Source organism: Drosophila melanogaster, chromosome 3L (genome assembly GCF_000001215.4).
Source record: "Drosophila melanogaster chromosome 3L".
Taxonomy (NCBI): Eukaryota; Metazoa; Arthropoda; class Insecta; order Diptera; family Drosophilidae; genus Drosophila; species Drosophila melanogaster.
In genome coordinates, this window is record NT_037436.4 from 7,841,553 (window position 1) to 7,858,843 (window position 17,291).

Below are 17,291 nucleotides of genomic sequence, written 5' to 3' on the forward strand. Positions count from 1 at the left end.
ACCCACCAGGTATCCATTGCCCAAGCCCAGCTTTCTGCCGTATGCATCTAATAAACGCAAATTGACAACGAGCACCGAGGGAGATGGGCAGCCAGAGCAGATGAAAGATGATAAACTGGGCATGGACGTGGTGGGCAGGGCCAGAATGGAGCAGCGAACATAGTGGAACACTCGTGACACTTTAATCTGGCGGATAGGGTAAATAGACAAAGTAGTCATCAAGTCGGTCTGAAATCCCCCCAGCGCCGGTCACACAATGAGATAAGCAAACGGGCCTGACTGGGCAAATATTACATATATCGAGGTGTCAAAACCGACAGCTACTACAATATTATAAGAACAATGTAAGTCAGGCTCTATGATGATGATGATGATGTAAAGTCAAATACTGGCTGTCATGCCGATGATCTAAAGCCCTGTTTCTTCAAGATATTAGCGATGCGTTAAGGGAAATGCATCATCAAATTGAATTTATGACTGGCAAACTATATAGAGAATGTTTATAGATGGAGAATATGCACTTAAAATGATGAATTCGATTCGTTGATTAATTGGCACAAATAGCTATATATAAAATTAATCGCACAACAATTTTCTTTCACTGCTTAATCCAAGCGCACCATAAATTAATCTTCTGATTATGTCAAAATCCCTATCCATCACTTTAATTATATATGACCCACATAAAAATATGCTTTATACGCCCGATCATAAAGTACCCATTTAATAGAACGACTAAATTTAAAAATTGAAAAACTGATAGCTGATAAGCTGAAGCCAGTAGTCGAGACGCCACAAGTATCGATGGGCACTCGAATTGGGTTTTATTTACGATCCCTACCAACGCAGCCATATCCCATGGATAAGGTACGTAGCTGTGATGGTAGTAATCCAATAAATTACCAAGAAACTTGGTTGTGCAAAGTGATTATCGTCTCCAAATTGATTGGCCATAAATGTGTCGAGGTACGTATCTGTGGCCAGGGAAAATGTTGGATTAAAATCGTTCTAATAATTTTCTTTGTCATTTCTGGCAGTTTCTGTATAGTGCAACACCTCGTTCGCAGATCAACCTTTATTGTTCATCTCATCTCCGGTCGTTTATTGTTCATTTTCATTTTGCCGGCCCAATTTATTGGCCCCATGCCAGGAGGCGGCATTCTCCTGGTATTGTATAATGTCCATATCTCTATATCTATATCCATAACCATAGTCACATGCGCACATATATACATTCTGTGTAAATATGTGGTGTAATCAGCTTGTGCCTGAATTTTGCTGTTGAGTGTAATCAAGGCAATCAAACAACAAATTTTCACACTTTATTGCAGTTGGGAGAAATTTTCTAAAATTTATCTGCCTTTATCTACCCAATAGTTGTTAGGGAATTTTTATTATTTTTTATTTTAAGTAATATATTTGTGGCTTTTTTCTTGTATCACTTTTATGTATCTTGTGGAATTTATTTGGGCTTTGGTTGACATATATTTTTGATGGCGGATTAAGTTGGTATATACAAATTAGTCAGGGACATTTTTCTCACCGAACTGCGTCACTCAGTGATTTATGAAACGAGCTAGCAAAGTTCTAGTTCAATGATTTTTATAACTTTAGAGAAGGTAAGTAAAACACTTAACATTTAATGGGCATACATTTTTAAAACCAATATTTTACAGAATTTTTTCTACTTACTCTGAAGCTCCCAAAAAAGAAATTATATTTTTTGAATAAAAACTGATTTATGCGAATCTTAAATTTACCAAGAAATATTACATTGCACCAGCTACCGCAAGCATTTATAATTTCCTTCCATAAACTTCTGTTTCTTTTTGGGCAAAAACACGATACAAATTGGGTTCATTTCTGGTAGCCTGCAAAATGTTTCAACTTCCGCAGCTCATTCAATCTTATCAAACGTCCTTGGCTGGCGCAGTCAAAAAAGTTTTATGACCAGCTACCCAAAAAACTTTGGGGGTTCGCCAGCAGGGGGAAATACTTAAATTACCGCCAACAAAAATACAAACAATTCGTATTTAACTCGTTTAAATGAGCAATTCCTACATCTAACGGTGGAAAAATACCCATGTTTATAGAGCAAAAGGAAAATTAGAAAAGTCTAAAGAAAAGCGCACGAAAAATTATGAAAAATGAATGACGTCTAAATGTTCGCGAAGGTTAAGACAAATGGCACATGTTGTCGCCCATTTTCAGGGGGAATTGACAAAAAGTCTTAAGAGTCATTCCCTCAGTCCACTTTTCGTGTCATGAAAAATTGCGCCAAGATAAATAATTCCAAAAAGGAAAACAAATTCGTTAACAAAGGCCAAGGAAAAGAAATCAAATAGAAATGGATATCAAAGCGAATGACTCATCTGCGTTTTGCCTTTTGTGGTTTTTTGGGAGTGTAGCAGATGTTTCGGTTTTCGGAAGAAATTCGTTGAAATTTTGATGGGCTAAAATTTCATTCTGATAATTGCGCTGAGCATTTGACTCTTTAGGCATAACAAAACTTCCTCAAGGTGTTCTCCCCCTTACCCCCGTCGCCATTATCCCTTGATTTCAGTCTTTTGGTCTAGGTAAAATGTAGCTTCAGTTTTTGTGTGCATTTCTGGCCATGAGCCAAGGCGTCTGCCATCTTGATAAAGTGTTGGCCAAAAAACGTACGCCACATTAGTGGCAGACTATGTGCGGGATGGGTGGCGCGGGGGTGAAGGGGCAATCCCCCTGGCAACACACGTCTATATATGTAGGTATATGTAAATACGTGTGTATGGCCATGTATGAGTTACTAGAAGAAATAGAAATGTCATTTGACAAAAGCGAATGCACGAGATATTGCATAGAAAGCACAGATCGAAGGGGTAGATACATACATACACATAGATACATACATACATATAAGTGGTTCTATGGGCCACACAAAATGTCAAGCGAATGCAAGCCAAACTAATTGCAGAGCGGGCCAACAACGAAAGCCAATGCGATAGAACACTAATATAATGACTAGCATACCTTTCCTTTATTTTTGGGAAATGATTTTAAATAAAAGCACAAAGAACAATAGATACATGTTTATAGAAACTATTCAAATTTAATTGCTTATGTTCGTATTATATTTAGCCAGCGGTGATCACAAATGTTTCAGAATTTAAATCGAAGCAATCATTTTAAATTTATATCCTATAAGAAATCACTTATTTATTATTTCTTGGCTAGCTCAAAAGACACAGGAAATATGTAACTTAAGGCTTGCCCTCACTTTGTGCTAAATATGGGCTGCGTTTTAAATATTTAATAGATATACCTTCAACTAATGTCTCGACATGTACTCCCTGTGCAATCTTTGCCTTAATGGCTAACAAATTGTTGCTTTGACCTGACTCAGCTTGACCATATTTACCACCCCCCTATCACACAACCCACATGATGACCTTATATACCATGCAATACAAGCGCCGACACAATCGCAACTTTAGTCACGCACATAAAGCTGTTTCACTCAGACCCACTCACAACAAATTAAAGCTCAATTTGCCTTCGTTATAAACTAATCAATTTTTTACAAGACCCACGCTCCCGAGCAACAACAAAAAATTTATTGAAAACTCGTTGGAAGGATCAAAAGTAGAGCAATCCAGCAATAAATGAGATTGGATACACATTTTTAAGGAGCTTCGGCAAAGGATTCGTGTTTGCTTCAAACAAACTGACTCGGGTTTTAAGAAGCCATAAGCTCGATGGTGTTTTGTCCATGTGGGAAGATAATAAGCTAAAAAACGATAAATAATATTCATAAAATAGTATGGATATTAGATATTTACCTAAATCCATTTGGTATTTTTCTAAACGATAGCAAATTCCCCATTTAGCTTGTTTAATTTCCAAGTATCCCTAATTTTTCTTTTGTTGCGGCTCGTTTTCTTTGCTTTAAGGCCAATAATCTTTTGTTTATAAAAAAACGTACTCTACGCAGCAAAGGCAAAATAAACTTCAAGCTAAAGTTCAAATTATTTATTATAGCTTTTCACCAGCCCCCGTTTATTAAGCAATATTTTTCCTCAAAATCTGGGTTTTTTTTGCTTAATATGGGTTTTTCGTGATAAAAATTGCAACTCCTGCGATTTGACTTATCGTAAACATTAATTGATAAAGTACATATCATACATATATACAGACTGTCAATATCCAAGGGACTATAAATTGTTTGTGCAACAAAAGCCGCTGACAAAAGAAGTCTCTATGACAAATGAGCCGAGAAAGCAAATAAAATTTCAATTCATGCAAGTGAGATTATTAAGATCGATGTGTGTGCTTTTAGAAGGGAAGATAAGCGCGAAACACGAGCGAAATAATATCTGCCCCTATAAATATCAAACAATTGAATCTATCATAATTTTCAGGAAGTTGCACTCATATCAAGTTATGGGTAATCTAAGAATGCTCAAGGCGCGACATGACCATTTGCTATATCTATAAATATTTATACAAATATAAAAGACTCTTATGAAATTCCTAGAAGGCTCATAGCCGTATCAACACCGGGAGTGTTGCCATAAAAAAAAACCAATAAAAATGCAATTCTTTGGCGAAAGTGATAAGAATTATGGAATGCTAACTCCTTTGATCCGTGAGCCACAACGAAAGTGAATGAAAAAAAAGCCTTGATATCGATCAACTTCCCGTATTAAATACCTTATATTTGTGACATTGTTTTGGTCGAATTAAGGTCAAAAGCTTATCACAGTTGCCAAGGACGGAATGGCTAAAAATATGTTAAGTAGCGAAATGGTTTAAAAAAAATTGAAAATGTAATTATAGTTATCTGAAAACAATTGATAATTGCGTCAGCAGCCGCCTCATAAATGAAAGGCTAATTGAAAAAACAAGCCAACCAGAAAAAAACATACACACACACACAAATTCTATGTAGCTAAGCGAATTTTCCAAAAATATGTTTGTGCAATTAAAAATAAAACGAACGAATGGCAAAAGATATGCCGAGAATGAAAACAATTTTAAAAGGTAAATTAAGCTAATGGATGTTTTTTGGGTGTGGGGGGGGGGGGGAAGGGGGCAATGAGGTTGTCTGCCAAGACGCTCCAAATTGCAATTACTTGTTGCAGCAATTTTCATTTATTTCGTTAGCTAATTTTAGTTTCTCTGCCTTTCCTCTTGGATTTTCCTTTTTTCAAAAGCAAATCATTTTAGCCACTGAGAAATATAAAAATGTTTACTATTTCCCTCAGTTCAAAATGTTTATTTGAATTCATTTTTCACGCTTTCTATCTTTTACCCATTCTATCTTTCGTTATTTCCCTAGATTTTTTTTTCTGTTTTAGTGCTCATCGTTCGGCACATGATCAGCGGTCTAAACTACGTCAGCAAAGCAACAGAAAAAAACTGATTATGCTAAAGGAAAATCTGAGGTATACTATGTGTGATTTTTGTTGACCCGCTAGAGATCTGATTAGGAAAATGTGAAAAGCGTCTTTGATAGTGTGCTCTATTATATATATATATATATATATATATATATATAAATAATCTCCACGAGGGTAATTTGTCAAATGTCAAGATCTGGTTGACAACGGTGCGTATGATTAGGCTTTAATGGCAAACATCTATTTAATTAACCTTGAAATGAGGACTAAATTTATAACTACCAAGACTGCAATTGAATTGTGTTTCTATGAAAATTCACTTTCTATGAATATTGGTTTAAGTAATTGCTTCATGGAACTATAAATTACCACTATTACTTCTTAATCATTGACTTCATATTACGAATTCGCCCCGTGTGTTCGTCACAAGTGCAATTTCATCATAGCTTTGAAATCTTACCTCGTGTCGCACTTTATTAAACGCTAAATGGCCAACTTTGTTTGCCTAATATTTCATTTTATTTTTGTTAGTTGTTAAACTGAAACTCGTGATTGAGTTTAACTAATCGAAGAGCCAGTCTTAACAATTCCGACACGCTTTCGGCCAGGGGCAAGAAAAAAACAAGGCAAAAGCCATCTTGTTTTCTTAGTGTTAGTTAAAACAGCAAGACGCTAACTCGGCATAAGATGCTTTAGTTTGGCTTACGATTTCTTGGATAATGAAAGGGGAGAGGACTTAAAAGAAATGGGTGATAAAAGCAAGTAGAGAGTGGGAGAGCGAAAGCCTGGCATTACCGGCTCATAAAAGGCAATAACAATTACAGGCCAAAATGAAAACAAAAACGTAAGTGAATCTCGGAGAGATATACTCAGCCAAATAATGCGCATGTCTCTCCCCTTTTGGAGACTTATCGCAACCGATAGCTCTCTCGCCCGCTCTCTCTGTGTGAGTAAGTTTCTCTCCATTTTTCCACCCACTGAGTATGTGTGTGGGCGTCGTATTTCGAACATGTCCTTCGAATTTCCGGGTTTTGCTACTTTGACATTTGCAACATGCTACGCCTGGCTAACAGCAAGAAGCAGAACAAGCCAGCGAATATCGTAGGGGCTTAGAAAACGGGTGGGCCTTAAGGGGGGGCTTAAACGGGGGATTTCGGCCACTATATAGTGGTAAAACATTCTTCGTATACGAGTATTTTTTAGAACCCAGCTGCTTCGGCTTCTGCTGCTGCTTCCTGTTTACAACCAACACATGTTCGATTCATGGATGGACTGTGTAGGGGTGAGTGGAAAACAGTACAGGACGAAAGGACAGCATTCCACAGTAGAAATCTGTGCAATGGTAGTGCTATATAGGTCTGTGTGTCTTTTGTGTGCCGCCAAGGAGGGTTATTTCCCCTTTGTATTTTGTCGATTTTTAGACATTCCGCGAACTTTTATTTCTATTTCCCATTCTGTTTCTTCCATTCGCTCATTCTTCAATATGTTTGTATCCTTTTTGACGTCATCGAGGCAAACAAATGAAGTCAACATTATTTCATTTATGGATTTTGTTATTAATGTTGCACGAACTGTGAATGTTTTAGTGCCTCTTGTCGATGTGTTGCTGTTGCTGTTGTTATTTTTAGTGCTCAATTTTGCTGCCTTACGGCTTTCGTGACTGTTTTCCAACTTCCTGCCAGTTTGTTTTGTGTGCCACTCGGGCTCATGTTGTTGTTGTTGTTGTTGTTGTCCATCATTTTGCCAACAGAAATTCCGGCGGCAACGCCTACGAGCAACTTTAAAAGCACATAAAAAAATGTTTACTCAAGGTTCGTCTTAATAAATACATTTTTTTTTGGGACGGTATTGTCTGTGTGAATTACTATTACTTCATAAGGAAGTTCTCCACAATCATATATCGAAAATAACAAAAATCATAATTATTAGCATAAGATTACTTTAAAAAGCGTTCAATTGTTTTATGTAGATCGAACCCTTTTTTCCAGTGCAACTGAACTGAACAAAACTGAAGCCGAAGTCGGCGGGCGGCAAATGCCAAAAAGTGTTGCCCGCTTTCAGGCGCCGCCAAGAGGATACGTATACGTCTAGTTATCCGTGTGTTAGTTTCGGATTTAAGTTACTGTACCACGAATTTGTGTGAGTGTGCGCTCGCTTTGTGGTATTTAACCTTAATTTGATTCCTTTTTTCTGCCATTTTCCTTCTCCTCAATGTTTTTTTTTGGTTTTTTTTTCTCTTTGTTGAATTGCTGCTTTTGCCAGGTACAAAAAGTTGCCGACGTCCTTGCTGCGGATGATAGAGAAAGGTTGGCATGGCCAAATGCCAGCGTATAATTTCCTACTTTACTCTTTTTTAACTGGCAACTCAGCGAAAATTGATTAAACATTTCCACTCACACTTTAAACTCAAGATATGAATAGTGCTGCAGATATGCGATTTTGATATGCATCGCGATCTTTTAAAATAGACATGGCAAACATATTGTTTGACCGCAATTCTGTGGGAACAACGAAAAAATTACCACCAGCTGCTTGGCATGACAAATTCGCACGCCAGCATTTTGCCCTGCTCAGTTTAGTTTTGGCTCAACTGCATTTCTTGCCAGTGTGCACATACATATATATTTATGAAAATATTTTTCACACTTTGTAGCCACTTTTGTTTGATAATTCTAGCATGAGCTTTTCACACATCTCACTTAATTAAAATTGCAAAAATGCATGGATGTTCTTTTTTTTTTGCTACCTTAAGATTTGCAACCATTCAGTGTGGCATTTTCAATTAAAAGTTTTAATTGCATTAAGTCCAGTCAATGAATCAATGAGTTAGTGAAACTTTTGCTACCGGGCAAAGACGTTCTTATATGAAAAATTTTATTCATTGTTCGATGCATTTTAATCTTTATCTTCACGGGTGGTGAAAGGCATGCAAAGTGCATCCAAAATGCACAGCTAATCAATCTGATTACGTAAACATTGATTCACATTAGCGATCAATTGACGACACACCATATGCCTTATGTCATTGAAAGAAAAAAAAAATACTAGATTAATGATTAGCTGCTAATTTGCAATCAATAACGATGGGGGGGGCACAAGGAGATAGTCAATCCCTGCTACTTGTTTATTCGGTCAAACAACAATTCGAGCTGTCATTTATTTATGCCAATTGCCGGCGCTTCGTTTTATGCAACATTGACATGCAAATCGAATAAAATATAATTGCCCATCAGCTCAAAAAAAAGACAGCGTGGTTATAGAACGAACAACAACGAGACGAGAGGCACATGGCTCTTGTAGATATAGCATTTTAAATTCCACTCGAAATAATGCATTCATTTGCTTTTATAATTCAATTCGACGGCACTAAAGGTGATGACGAGCTATTATGTTGCACTTTCTAGTTTATTTAACCGGATGAAATGAATACGCAATAAGTGGTTAAATGTTTATCCAGCAAAGTGATTTTGCTTGGCCATTTCTCTTGATATACAGAAGAATCAAACAGCCAGATATTTTGATAAGATTTAGAAAGCATATCTAATAACTTCAAATCTTAAGACCAGACCAACTTTTGTAAATTCACATAAAACTCTGGAAATCTCATCCATTATTAAATTAACTCGACAATGACATCTGTCTGATTAAGAAACTAGCTTCATAAGTTTTCCTAAGTATATGACTTGGATGCAACTGAAATCGGGCGAACAAATCCCCTTGAAACCGACAAACTCATTCAACTTTGAATTGGATCGACCAGCTCATCAGCTAGATACAAATCAAATGCCTTTGCTTATCAAAGAAACTAAACCAACTTTTGAGCTTTGTACTTGAAGGCGGCACACGCAGCTATTTGCTTTTATTGTCTTACACTCGAAGAATTTATGTGAGCCGCGCGAGTGATTTGTGCCAGACGAAAGACTTCATTTCTTTGCAACTAAGTCCAGCAATCTTATCTCCTTCACTTGGGCAGTATGTTGATGTAAGATTTTGTAGTTTAGTGCAGCTTATCGCTCACTTGATTTTACCCTGCGACCCTCTCAATTGGACTTGTTACACTGTTAAAAAAATGCTTACATCGTATAGATAAATTCATTTCAGTTAGCAGAGCATAATGTCAAAGATAGATTTTCTAAAGGTATTTCTTTCTTTGAAAATCAAATCAAAATCCACTTTTAATGTGAAAAACCTGTAATTTGATTTTGAAATCGATTAAAAATTGTTTCTGTGCAGCCAACGCTCTTCACACTTGCCCCTGGCTATCTGCAGCTTATCAGCCCGTTTCTCCCTCTTTTCCGATGTTTATTTTGCCGTATTTAACTAGTGTGTTTTATAAAGTGTATTTTTCCTTTTTTTTTTATAATGCGGTAATCAAATGCTTGTGAACACACGACATCGCTTCGATGATAAGAACTAAGGAAAAATGTAAAAAAGAAGCTTAACTAAAACTAAATTAGAGCACCACCTTAAAATGTGTGGAACAATAAATTTAGAAAAAAGTTTTTTTTTTACAAAACTTTTGGCCAGACAGAAAAGGTTTTCATACTCGGGTTTCCGCTTATTGATTTATGGAAACAACTTGAGTGCCATATGAAAGGGGATACTTGGGCCTGCTTTTCATTATGCTGACCGATTATGACACTTTTTAATGGAATTTTCTCGTTCTGCTTTTATGCTATTGATTTCTGGTTACGTTGCCGCCGGCCAAGTGGGCGTTTCTCTGTGGGCGGGGCTGATGTAGAACCAGCAAAAAAAAAAAAAGTGCAACAGCACACAAAAATGGCAAAAATAAGCGAATTAAAATGCTTTCTGAATCGAATTCTTTCCCCACAGATGGGTTTTTCATTCCAGTTTTATTATTTTTTTTTTTTCGAAGCCATATGCTGGTCAAGACCAATTCCTTTCTTATGCAAATGTCTTCGAACAGATTTAAAAGGGTTAAACTGTGGGTGAGGAAATCCCAGACAGCAACGCTGAATCTATGCTGCTGCAAAATTGCTGTGTAATTGTTTGGAAAAAGAAATTGCAATCGAAATGCAATGTAAAGTGGATAAAAATTGCAGTAAAGTGAGATAAACGACGGCCTTGAGATGGTAAATAAATGGGACATGCAGGATTTAAAGGATTATTGTGGGTTCGATTTAAAGTAAATTTATAAAAATGTATAATTTTTTAATATACTAAAGTACTAATAAATATCGATCAAATAAAAAAACAATAATTTGAATAAATGCTTTTTTTAAGATATTTAAAGTATTTTAAAATACCTATAATATATGTATATGTTTATATATAAAAAAATAAATAAATAAACCCCTGATTAAATGACTTACACGTAATTGCCCAAAAAAATGATATCAGTAATCTATAATCTTGTAAATATTCCATTAGAAGATTAAAATGTCATAAATTTTAACCCGAAAAAATTCCTACAGACACTTAAAACTAATTATGCTCGACATTTCGATGGCTGGCCCAGATTGCCCAATGGGTTAAGGTTTTGATAACACTGTCTCGGTGTCCAGCAGTTGGGGCGGGGGGGTTAATCGAGGCGAATCGGGGCGGGGATGGCCCACGTTCAATGTACTTCAATGACCCAACAACCACGAGTGCTACATGCGACACTCGCTTGACCATTTTCTGTACCCTATACACTTTAACCTTGCGACAACCCTCAGCTCGATTTCTCGGTACCCCCGCTCGCCATACTTGTTCACTTGTAGGTTAATAGCCTTATCAATTTTGATTTGATGCGCACTTCGACTTCGAAGCAATAGATAGATAGATACTTGCATTGCTTCCCTAATGCAGAGCACTGAAAATCGCTACATAAAATGGGCCAACCATCCACAGAATTAAGCCCACTCCCAAAGCAATCAAATTGATTTATGTTTGGAAAGACATGAAATATGTTTCGGTTTTACTTTAAACATTATTTTGCTATTAATTTGCATTTGGGTTAGACGAAACGTGTCCAAATCTGCTGCCATCCAACCCCCCAAAAGCTCCTCCATTCCCACCCCCATTATTTTGCATATTTCCGGACGTGCGATGACCCAATCACAGAATAATTCGTATTTTATGACTTGGCTTTTGTTAGATTTCCATGTGATTCGGGTTTTTTTTTTTGGGAGTTTTCAAGTGGTAACAGATTGCCAAGCACTTGCGAGTAATGTTTTTGATTTTAGTATGCAATATTTTTCAAAAATTTTCAAGTATTTTCTGCGTTCAATTGTACTCTCTACTTACCATTAATGCCGCTGATCAGTGGGTAATTACCATCACGGCCGCCAATTAAGTTTTTTAAACCAGTTTCGATCAGTGTTGGGGACGATCGCTCCCTGTCGCTCATTTTTTCATAAAAATTTCCGAAATTTTGTGATTATACACGAACAAAAAATGTCTCGTTGCGGGTTTTTTGCTGGCCTGCAGATTGCTGTTGCTTTTTCTGTGTGTTTTTCTTTTTTTTTATTTTGCAACAATAATAGTTAGAATGATGTTTATCTCACAACAATAACAATTAATCAATTATTTAATTTATAACGAACGAAATTTGTATCTCACTTTGATGGTTATTTTTGATTTGGTTGCTTAGTTTAGTTAGTTATGTTGTTTGTTTTGTTTTTTTGGATCACAATCGAAATTAATTTAATTAAACCTTTGAAAATATTGCACGTTTTCCGTTACGATTTATTGCTTTGTCTATATTTATATGTATACGATCTTTCTCTATAGATTTTTACATAGATATTTTGTATACGTATAGAGATGTATATAGATATATTTGTATATTATTACTTTTCTGTTGGATTTTTGTTATGCTGGCTATAAATAAAGGCACCGCGAATTCATTCAACAAGATTTTTATGTTTTAACAACAACTTTTGCGAGTACAACAAGAAATGTTGGGAGTATTTATTCGTTAAAAACTAATTCATGTGGCTGTTTTTAAATGTACGTTTCGCTGACTTTGCGGTTACTTTTTTTTTGTTAGGTTTTATTTTCGTGTAATTGAATTTGTTGTTTCATTGGCTAATTATGCTATTTTTATAGCGCTTTTCCTGCAGCAAATGCCGAATGCGTTTGGTTTTCTCTAGTTGCTGTATTTTATTTTGCTGTGGCTTTTCTATTTTGTTTTTTCCTCTGTTTTTTTTTTTCGTTTTTTTGTTGACAGTTTTCAGTTTCAAAAACGTTTAACGCTGAAATTTGTTGTTAGGCTCTTTCGTCTTTTTTTTATTTTTATTTTTGTGTCGGCACTAAAAATAAAATCAATTGCTTTTTGGTTAGAGTTCTGCTTGGCTTTCTATATATATTCTGTATTACATATATATATATATATTGTAGGTATGTGATATCTTATTGTACAGTTATAAAGCACTAATATGGCATTTGCAATAGTTGGTCGCCCGGCGTGCGACAGAGATGGCAGATTTGGTAAAGAAGAAGACGCTGCAGCAGCTTAAATTTTTTTTTTTTTAGTGAGTGTTTTTCCTTTTTGGAGAATTTTAGGTATAGTTATGGGTGAGTGGGTGGCGGCGAGAGAGAGAGAGAGACGGCGAAATAGTAGGCGAAAAACGACGAGCGCCCGACAGGGAAAATCGATGAAAAATGTTGACAACAGAAACGCGAACAACAACACCAAAACACACACAAACGCACCGAAGTTTAACAAATTTTATTACAATTAATAAATTGGTTTTTTATATGGGTGAATTATATTTATATAATTTTTAAGGGCGTGTAGTATCCTTGGTTTTTTTTTTTTTTTTTTTTTTTGATAAGAGGATTGAATTTTCTTTTAGTTGTACCGTTTATGCGGTGCGTTCTTCTGGTATCCGCGTACCCGTGCGTTTGTATCTCAACGAACGACGCTCGACGTGTGAGTGTTTTAACGTGTGCTGCTGTTTTACTGTAAAAATACAATTCGGCTGCGCTCGGCTCACTTCGGGTCGCATTGTGGGTGTAGTTGTGGCCGCTCTGCCGGCGTCGCTGTCGACGCAGAGCGCATGTGACAAGCGCCTACGAAAAACCGAATTTCGAAGTTCGAAAGGTCGCCGAAAAAAGTGAAATAGAAAGAGGCGCAAGAGGATGCGGAAGTGGGGCCAACTCTACACAAAGCCAAGATGCATTTCCCGTATAAGAGAGAGAGAGAGAGAGGGAGGGATGGCTAGCGAGTGGAGAAAGAGAGAGCGGCGTGAGAGAGTGCGCGCAAGTCAGCTGATTGTTGTTTCTGTTTGTTTTACAATGCTTTTTGCACTATGAACATTACACTTACATTTCCCACAAAATATATATGTATGCATGTACTTTTGCATATATATTGAAATTCAAGCAGACAAACTTACAAACACGCGCTAATTTTCAGGTTTTAAAATACACATTCGGATTTTTTAACTGTACACTTTATTCCAACTGCTTGGCAGTGACACGTGCTTTCTGTTTAGTGTCTTGAAATTTTGAGCTAATTGTAAAGCTTTCATTATAGTTTTTCTGTAGTTTTGTTAAATATTTGTTGGCCAATTTTTGTTTGTTAAAAATTTAAATTTATTGGGATTTTTTTATTATGTTCTGTTATGTTTTTAGTGTGGCTTTTGTGGCGCTGAATGTTCAACTAACTTCTGACTGGCACACGCGCTCGTTTCGCTGCAAAGTGTAGAAACACGCCGAGAGAGCGGCTAAGGGCGAACTCACAGATACAGATACGAAATATGCTCAAATCACAGATACAAGTACACTCGGGCGATTTCGCTCTCTTTTCTACCCGCGTGTTTTGGGGTTTCTTATTTTTGGCAAACATTTTCGTTCAGCGCGCGCAACTTAAAAATAAAAGCCAAAAATACTAATTATAAATTAAAACCAAAATTAATAGAGAACAAGCTTAAGCTTAAGCTTAATGTTAGCTATTATATTTCTTAAAGTGCCACCTCGAGCTTGGCTTCTACACTGGCAAAAAAGTCATACAAATTAAAATTTAAAAAAGGTTAACTCCAACTGGTCTTTGAAAATTGTCAATTAAATTAATTTTGTTAATCTTTTTTTGTAAAAAAAAAAACATAGACATAGAAAACTGGTAGGTTTGCTATAATTTATAATAATTATTGATCAATTATATTACTAACTCATTCTATAGCTTATTCATAAAAAGAATTTTAATCGACATTCACACAAATATTCTAATATAGAATATAAGAATATTTTTTCCGGTGTTTCTTCCTTCTAATTGCCTTCTAATCATTCGGCCGCTCACTTATACGCGCGCAAAACTTTTGGCATTTTCCACTGTGTTTCAAAGTTCATTTTTTTTGATATTGCGACTCTCTCGTGCGACTCTCTCAAAAAGTATCTCGCGGTTGGCCGGAGTATCTGAGAGATCGCTGCCGCGAGCCGGGTGAATTTTTATTTATTTTGTTTCATTTTAATTTACTCATGCAAAAGTGTTGATTTTCTGTTCAGCTCTGCCTGGCTATTACGTCAATGGAACAAAAACGCTGACGTTTGTAGTTGTATGAATACGAGTATCTCTATCTGTATCTGTATCTTCGGCCGCGGCTGTAGATGTATCTGTATCTTTGGCACTGCGGCAACTACAGTGTTCATTTCAATGTTTTCAGGTTCTGTTCTTCTCTTTCTCTCCCTCTCTGATTTATCTGCCATTCGCGAGTGTATTTTTCACTATTTCGGTTGTATTTTTTTTTTACGTTTTATTTGTGTTTTTTTTTTTTTTTTGCTTTTTCTGTTAATATTTCTAACATGTATTTTGCGGCGACGTCGACGGCAGCAGCGCTCACGTGAGTTGATTTCATAGCTATGAAAACCTTTTTAATGTGTGGAAATTTTTGTTTGTTTGTTGTAGTTGTTATTTTCCCCCTATTTCTTTGCTGTAATTTGTATAAATAAACACAAAATTGTAGAAATGTGAATAGCGAACAGAGAGAGTCCCGCGAAAATCAAGAACATTTTCGCATTTAACGATTTATGGTGGAGCGGGGGCAATTAGAACGCCTTGAAATTGGTCTTCAAAATAGGGAGGGCACGACGGTCAGCATTCCCCAGGTGGCAAATTGTTCCAAATAGAGCTCTATACTCTTCGATTAAAACGGAGCAAAAAGAGTCTGCGCTGATAAGAGCTCACATTCAATTACTTGACGTAAACAAAATAATTAAAATACGAAAAGTGCTCATCGATCCCATTTAAATAGTTTTTATTGGAATACTTTGCACTTAATTGAGCTGTGCGTTCTTTTGAGCAACCATTTAATCAATATTTAATAAGGGCTATTATTTATGAAGAGGTGAAAATTCGAAAAAGAAATTGATGCATGAAACTTCAATATGACATTCCATATTAATGTAATTGCGTAATTATTAATATGCGAACGAGGTACTTCCAAATACTTGAATGGCTTTTATTTTCATTTAAACGAGTTTATTCAGATTGAGCACATTTTACAAATTATTCTCAAAAACTTGATATAACTTAAATTCTCAAATAATTTGTTGTGTACAAACACAAAAGCTTTTCCTTAAATTTATATCAAATATATAAATAAAACGATCAATTTAACCTGTGTGATATTTATTTGACGGAAAAAACTATCCAGAGATTCATACTAAAAATGAGATCTTGTCCGACCCCGAACACGACATTGCCTGACCTTTGGTCTGCCCCCTCTGCCCAGTGACCTTTCTGGGTGCTTATGAACCAAAGCCCCATCGAATCAGAATAGTCTAACCAAATTTGAAGGCATCCTAAGCCAAGGGGATTCGTACTATTTTGGCCATTTTAGCGATGATTCAGGGCCCAGAAATGCCGCAGACCAGAACAGAGGGATATATACTGCGAGTACGAGTGGAGGAAGCCAGAAACTGAATTTCTTCGAACGATAGAACGAAAACAGCGAAACTGTCGCCTGTCATCATGTGACATGAAGAAGAACTAGGAAGCGGTGGGCAGGAGAAAATCCGAAAGCTATAGAGAAATAACTCAGCACACATCGGTATATAAATGGATGGTTGGATAGATAGATAGATAGATAGATTCTAAGGCGGAAACGTCATTCCCATTCAGTGTCGTCCCAGAAACGTGTTCTGGCCTCATAAATTATACCGAGGCTAAGTTGACCCCCTCTTAGCCATGCGGTCCATACCCCCCCCTTTTTCATACCAAGTGCAACAAAAGAAAGGCTAGGCGAAATTGTATCCCAAAGTGTGGGTGAACGCATTTTGAGATCGAAAATTAAAAATGACTTTCCTTGGTTCGAATAGTTCCAACAATGTTGCCCATCACGAGATGTCAGCCTGTCAAGGAACCAACGACGGACACCTCTATATATATCGCTGCATATATATGTAGGTACACCCTAACACATACATATGTACATATATCCATGTATGTGTGAAAACTTATTTGCTTTGGCATTTTCTGAAATGTCGCAGGCAGCGAAAAATGGATTTCGGATTTCGGGGTTTAGAGTGGCATACCATACCTTATCGGTATACACTGCACATATCACCGTGCAAACACGGCAACCAAAGAATTTCTTATACCAAACACATAAACATGTATGTGTGCGGTACACACACGCTTTCCTTATCAAACTAACCATCGCTGATCGGCCTTGGACAGGCACTACAAGAAGTCAAAGGAGGTAATGCCCTCTAAAATGCATCGAAGGCGAGCATAATCAAATTCGAAATTCTTTTAATTAGTGAACATTAGCATGGACCTGTGAGGAGAGATCACTGCGGAAGATCATCTTCTGAATCTGACGGGAGAGGATTCTAAAAGATCTATTTGCTTCGCCAACACTCGGATGGAGATTACCCATTATCAGCTAGCTGCATATAAGTAGGTATATATGTTTGTACATATACGTATACCCAGAGATCTGAACTACATTTTGCTCTATT

At 36.6% G+C, this 17,291-nt stretch overlaps 1 protein-coding gene across 9 annotated transcripts in view; it reads right to left on the reverse strand.

The window, feature by feature from the left end:
* Positions 1-17,291, reverse strand: part of Pdp1 (PAR-domain protein 1) — a 55,912-nt gene that overhangs the window by 30,095 nt on the left and 8,526 nt on the right. For 4 of the 9 annotated variants that reach the window (NM_168235.3, NM_001274616.1, NM_001274617.1 and 1 more), the window contains exon 1: positions 11,631-13,996. The exons of 2 other annotated variants lie outside the window; for them this stretch is intronic. In NM_168235.3, coding sequence (NP_729299.1) covers positions 11,631-11,733 — 103 coding nt within the window. In that variant the 5' untranslated portion in view covers positions 11,734-13,996. Of the gene's footprint in view, positions 1-11,630; positions 13,997-17,291 lie in introns of those variants that run through there. 3 more of the 9 variants (NM_080093.5, NM_001300044.1, NM_168234.3) reach the window with 1 other exon arrangement.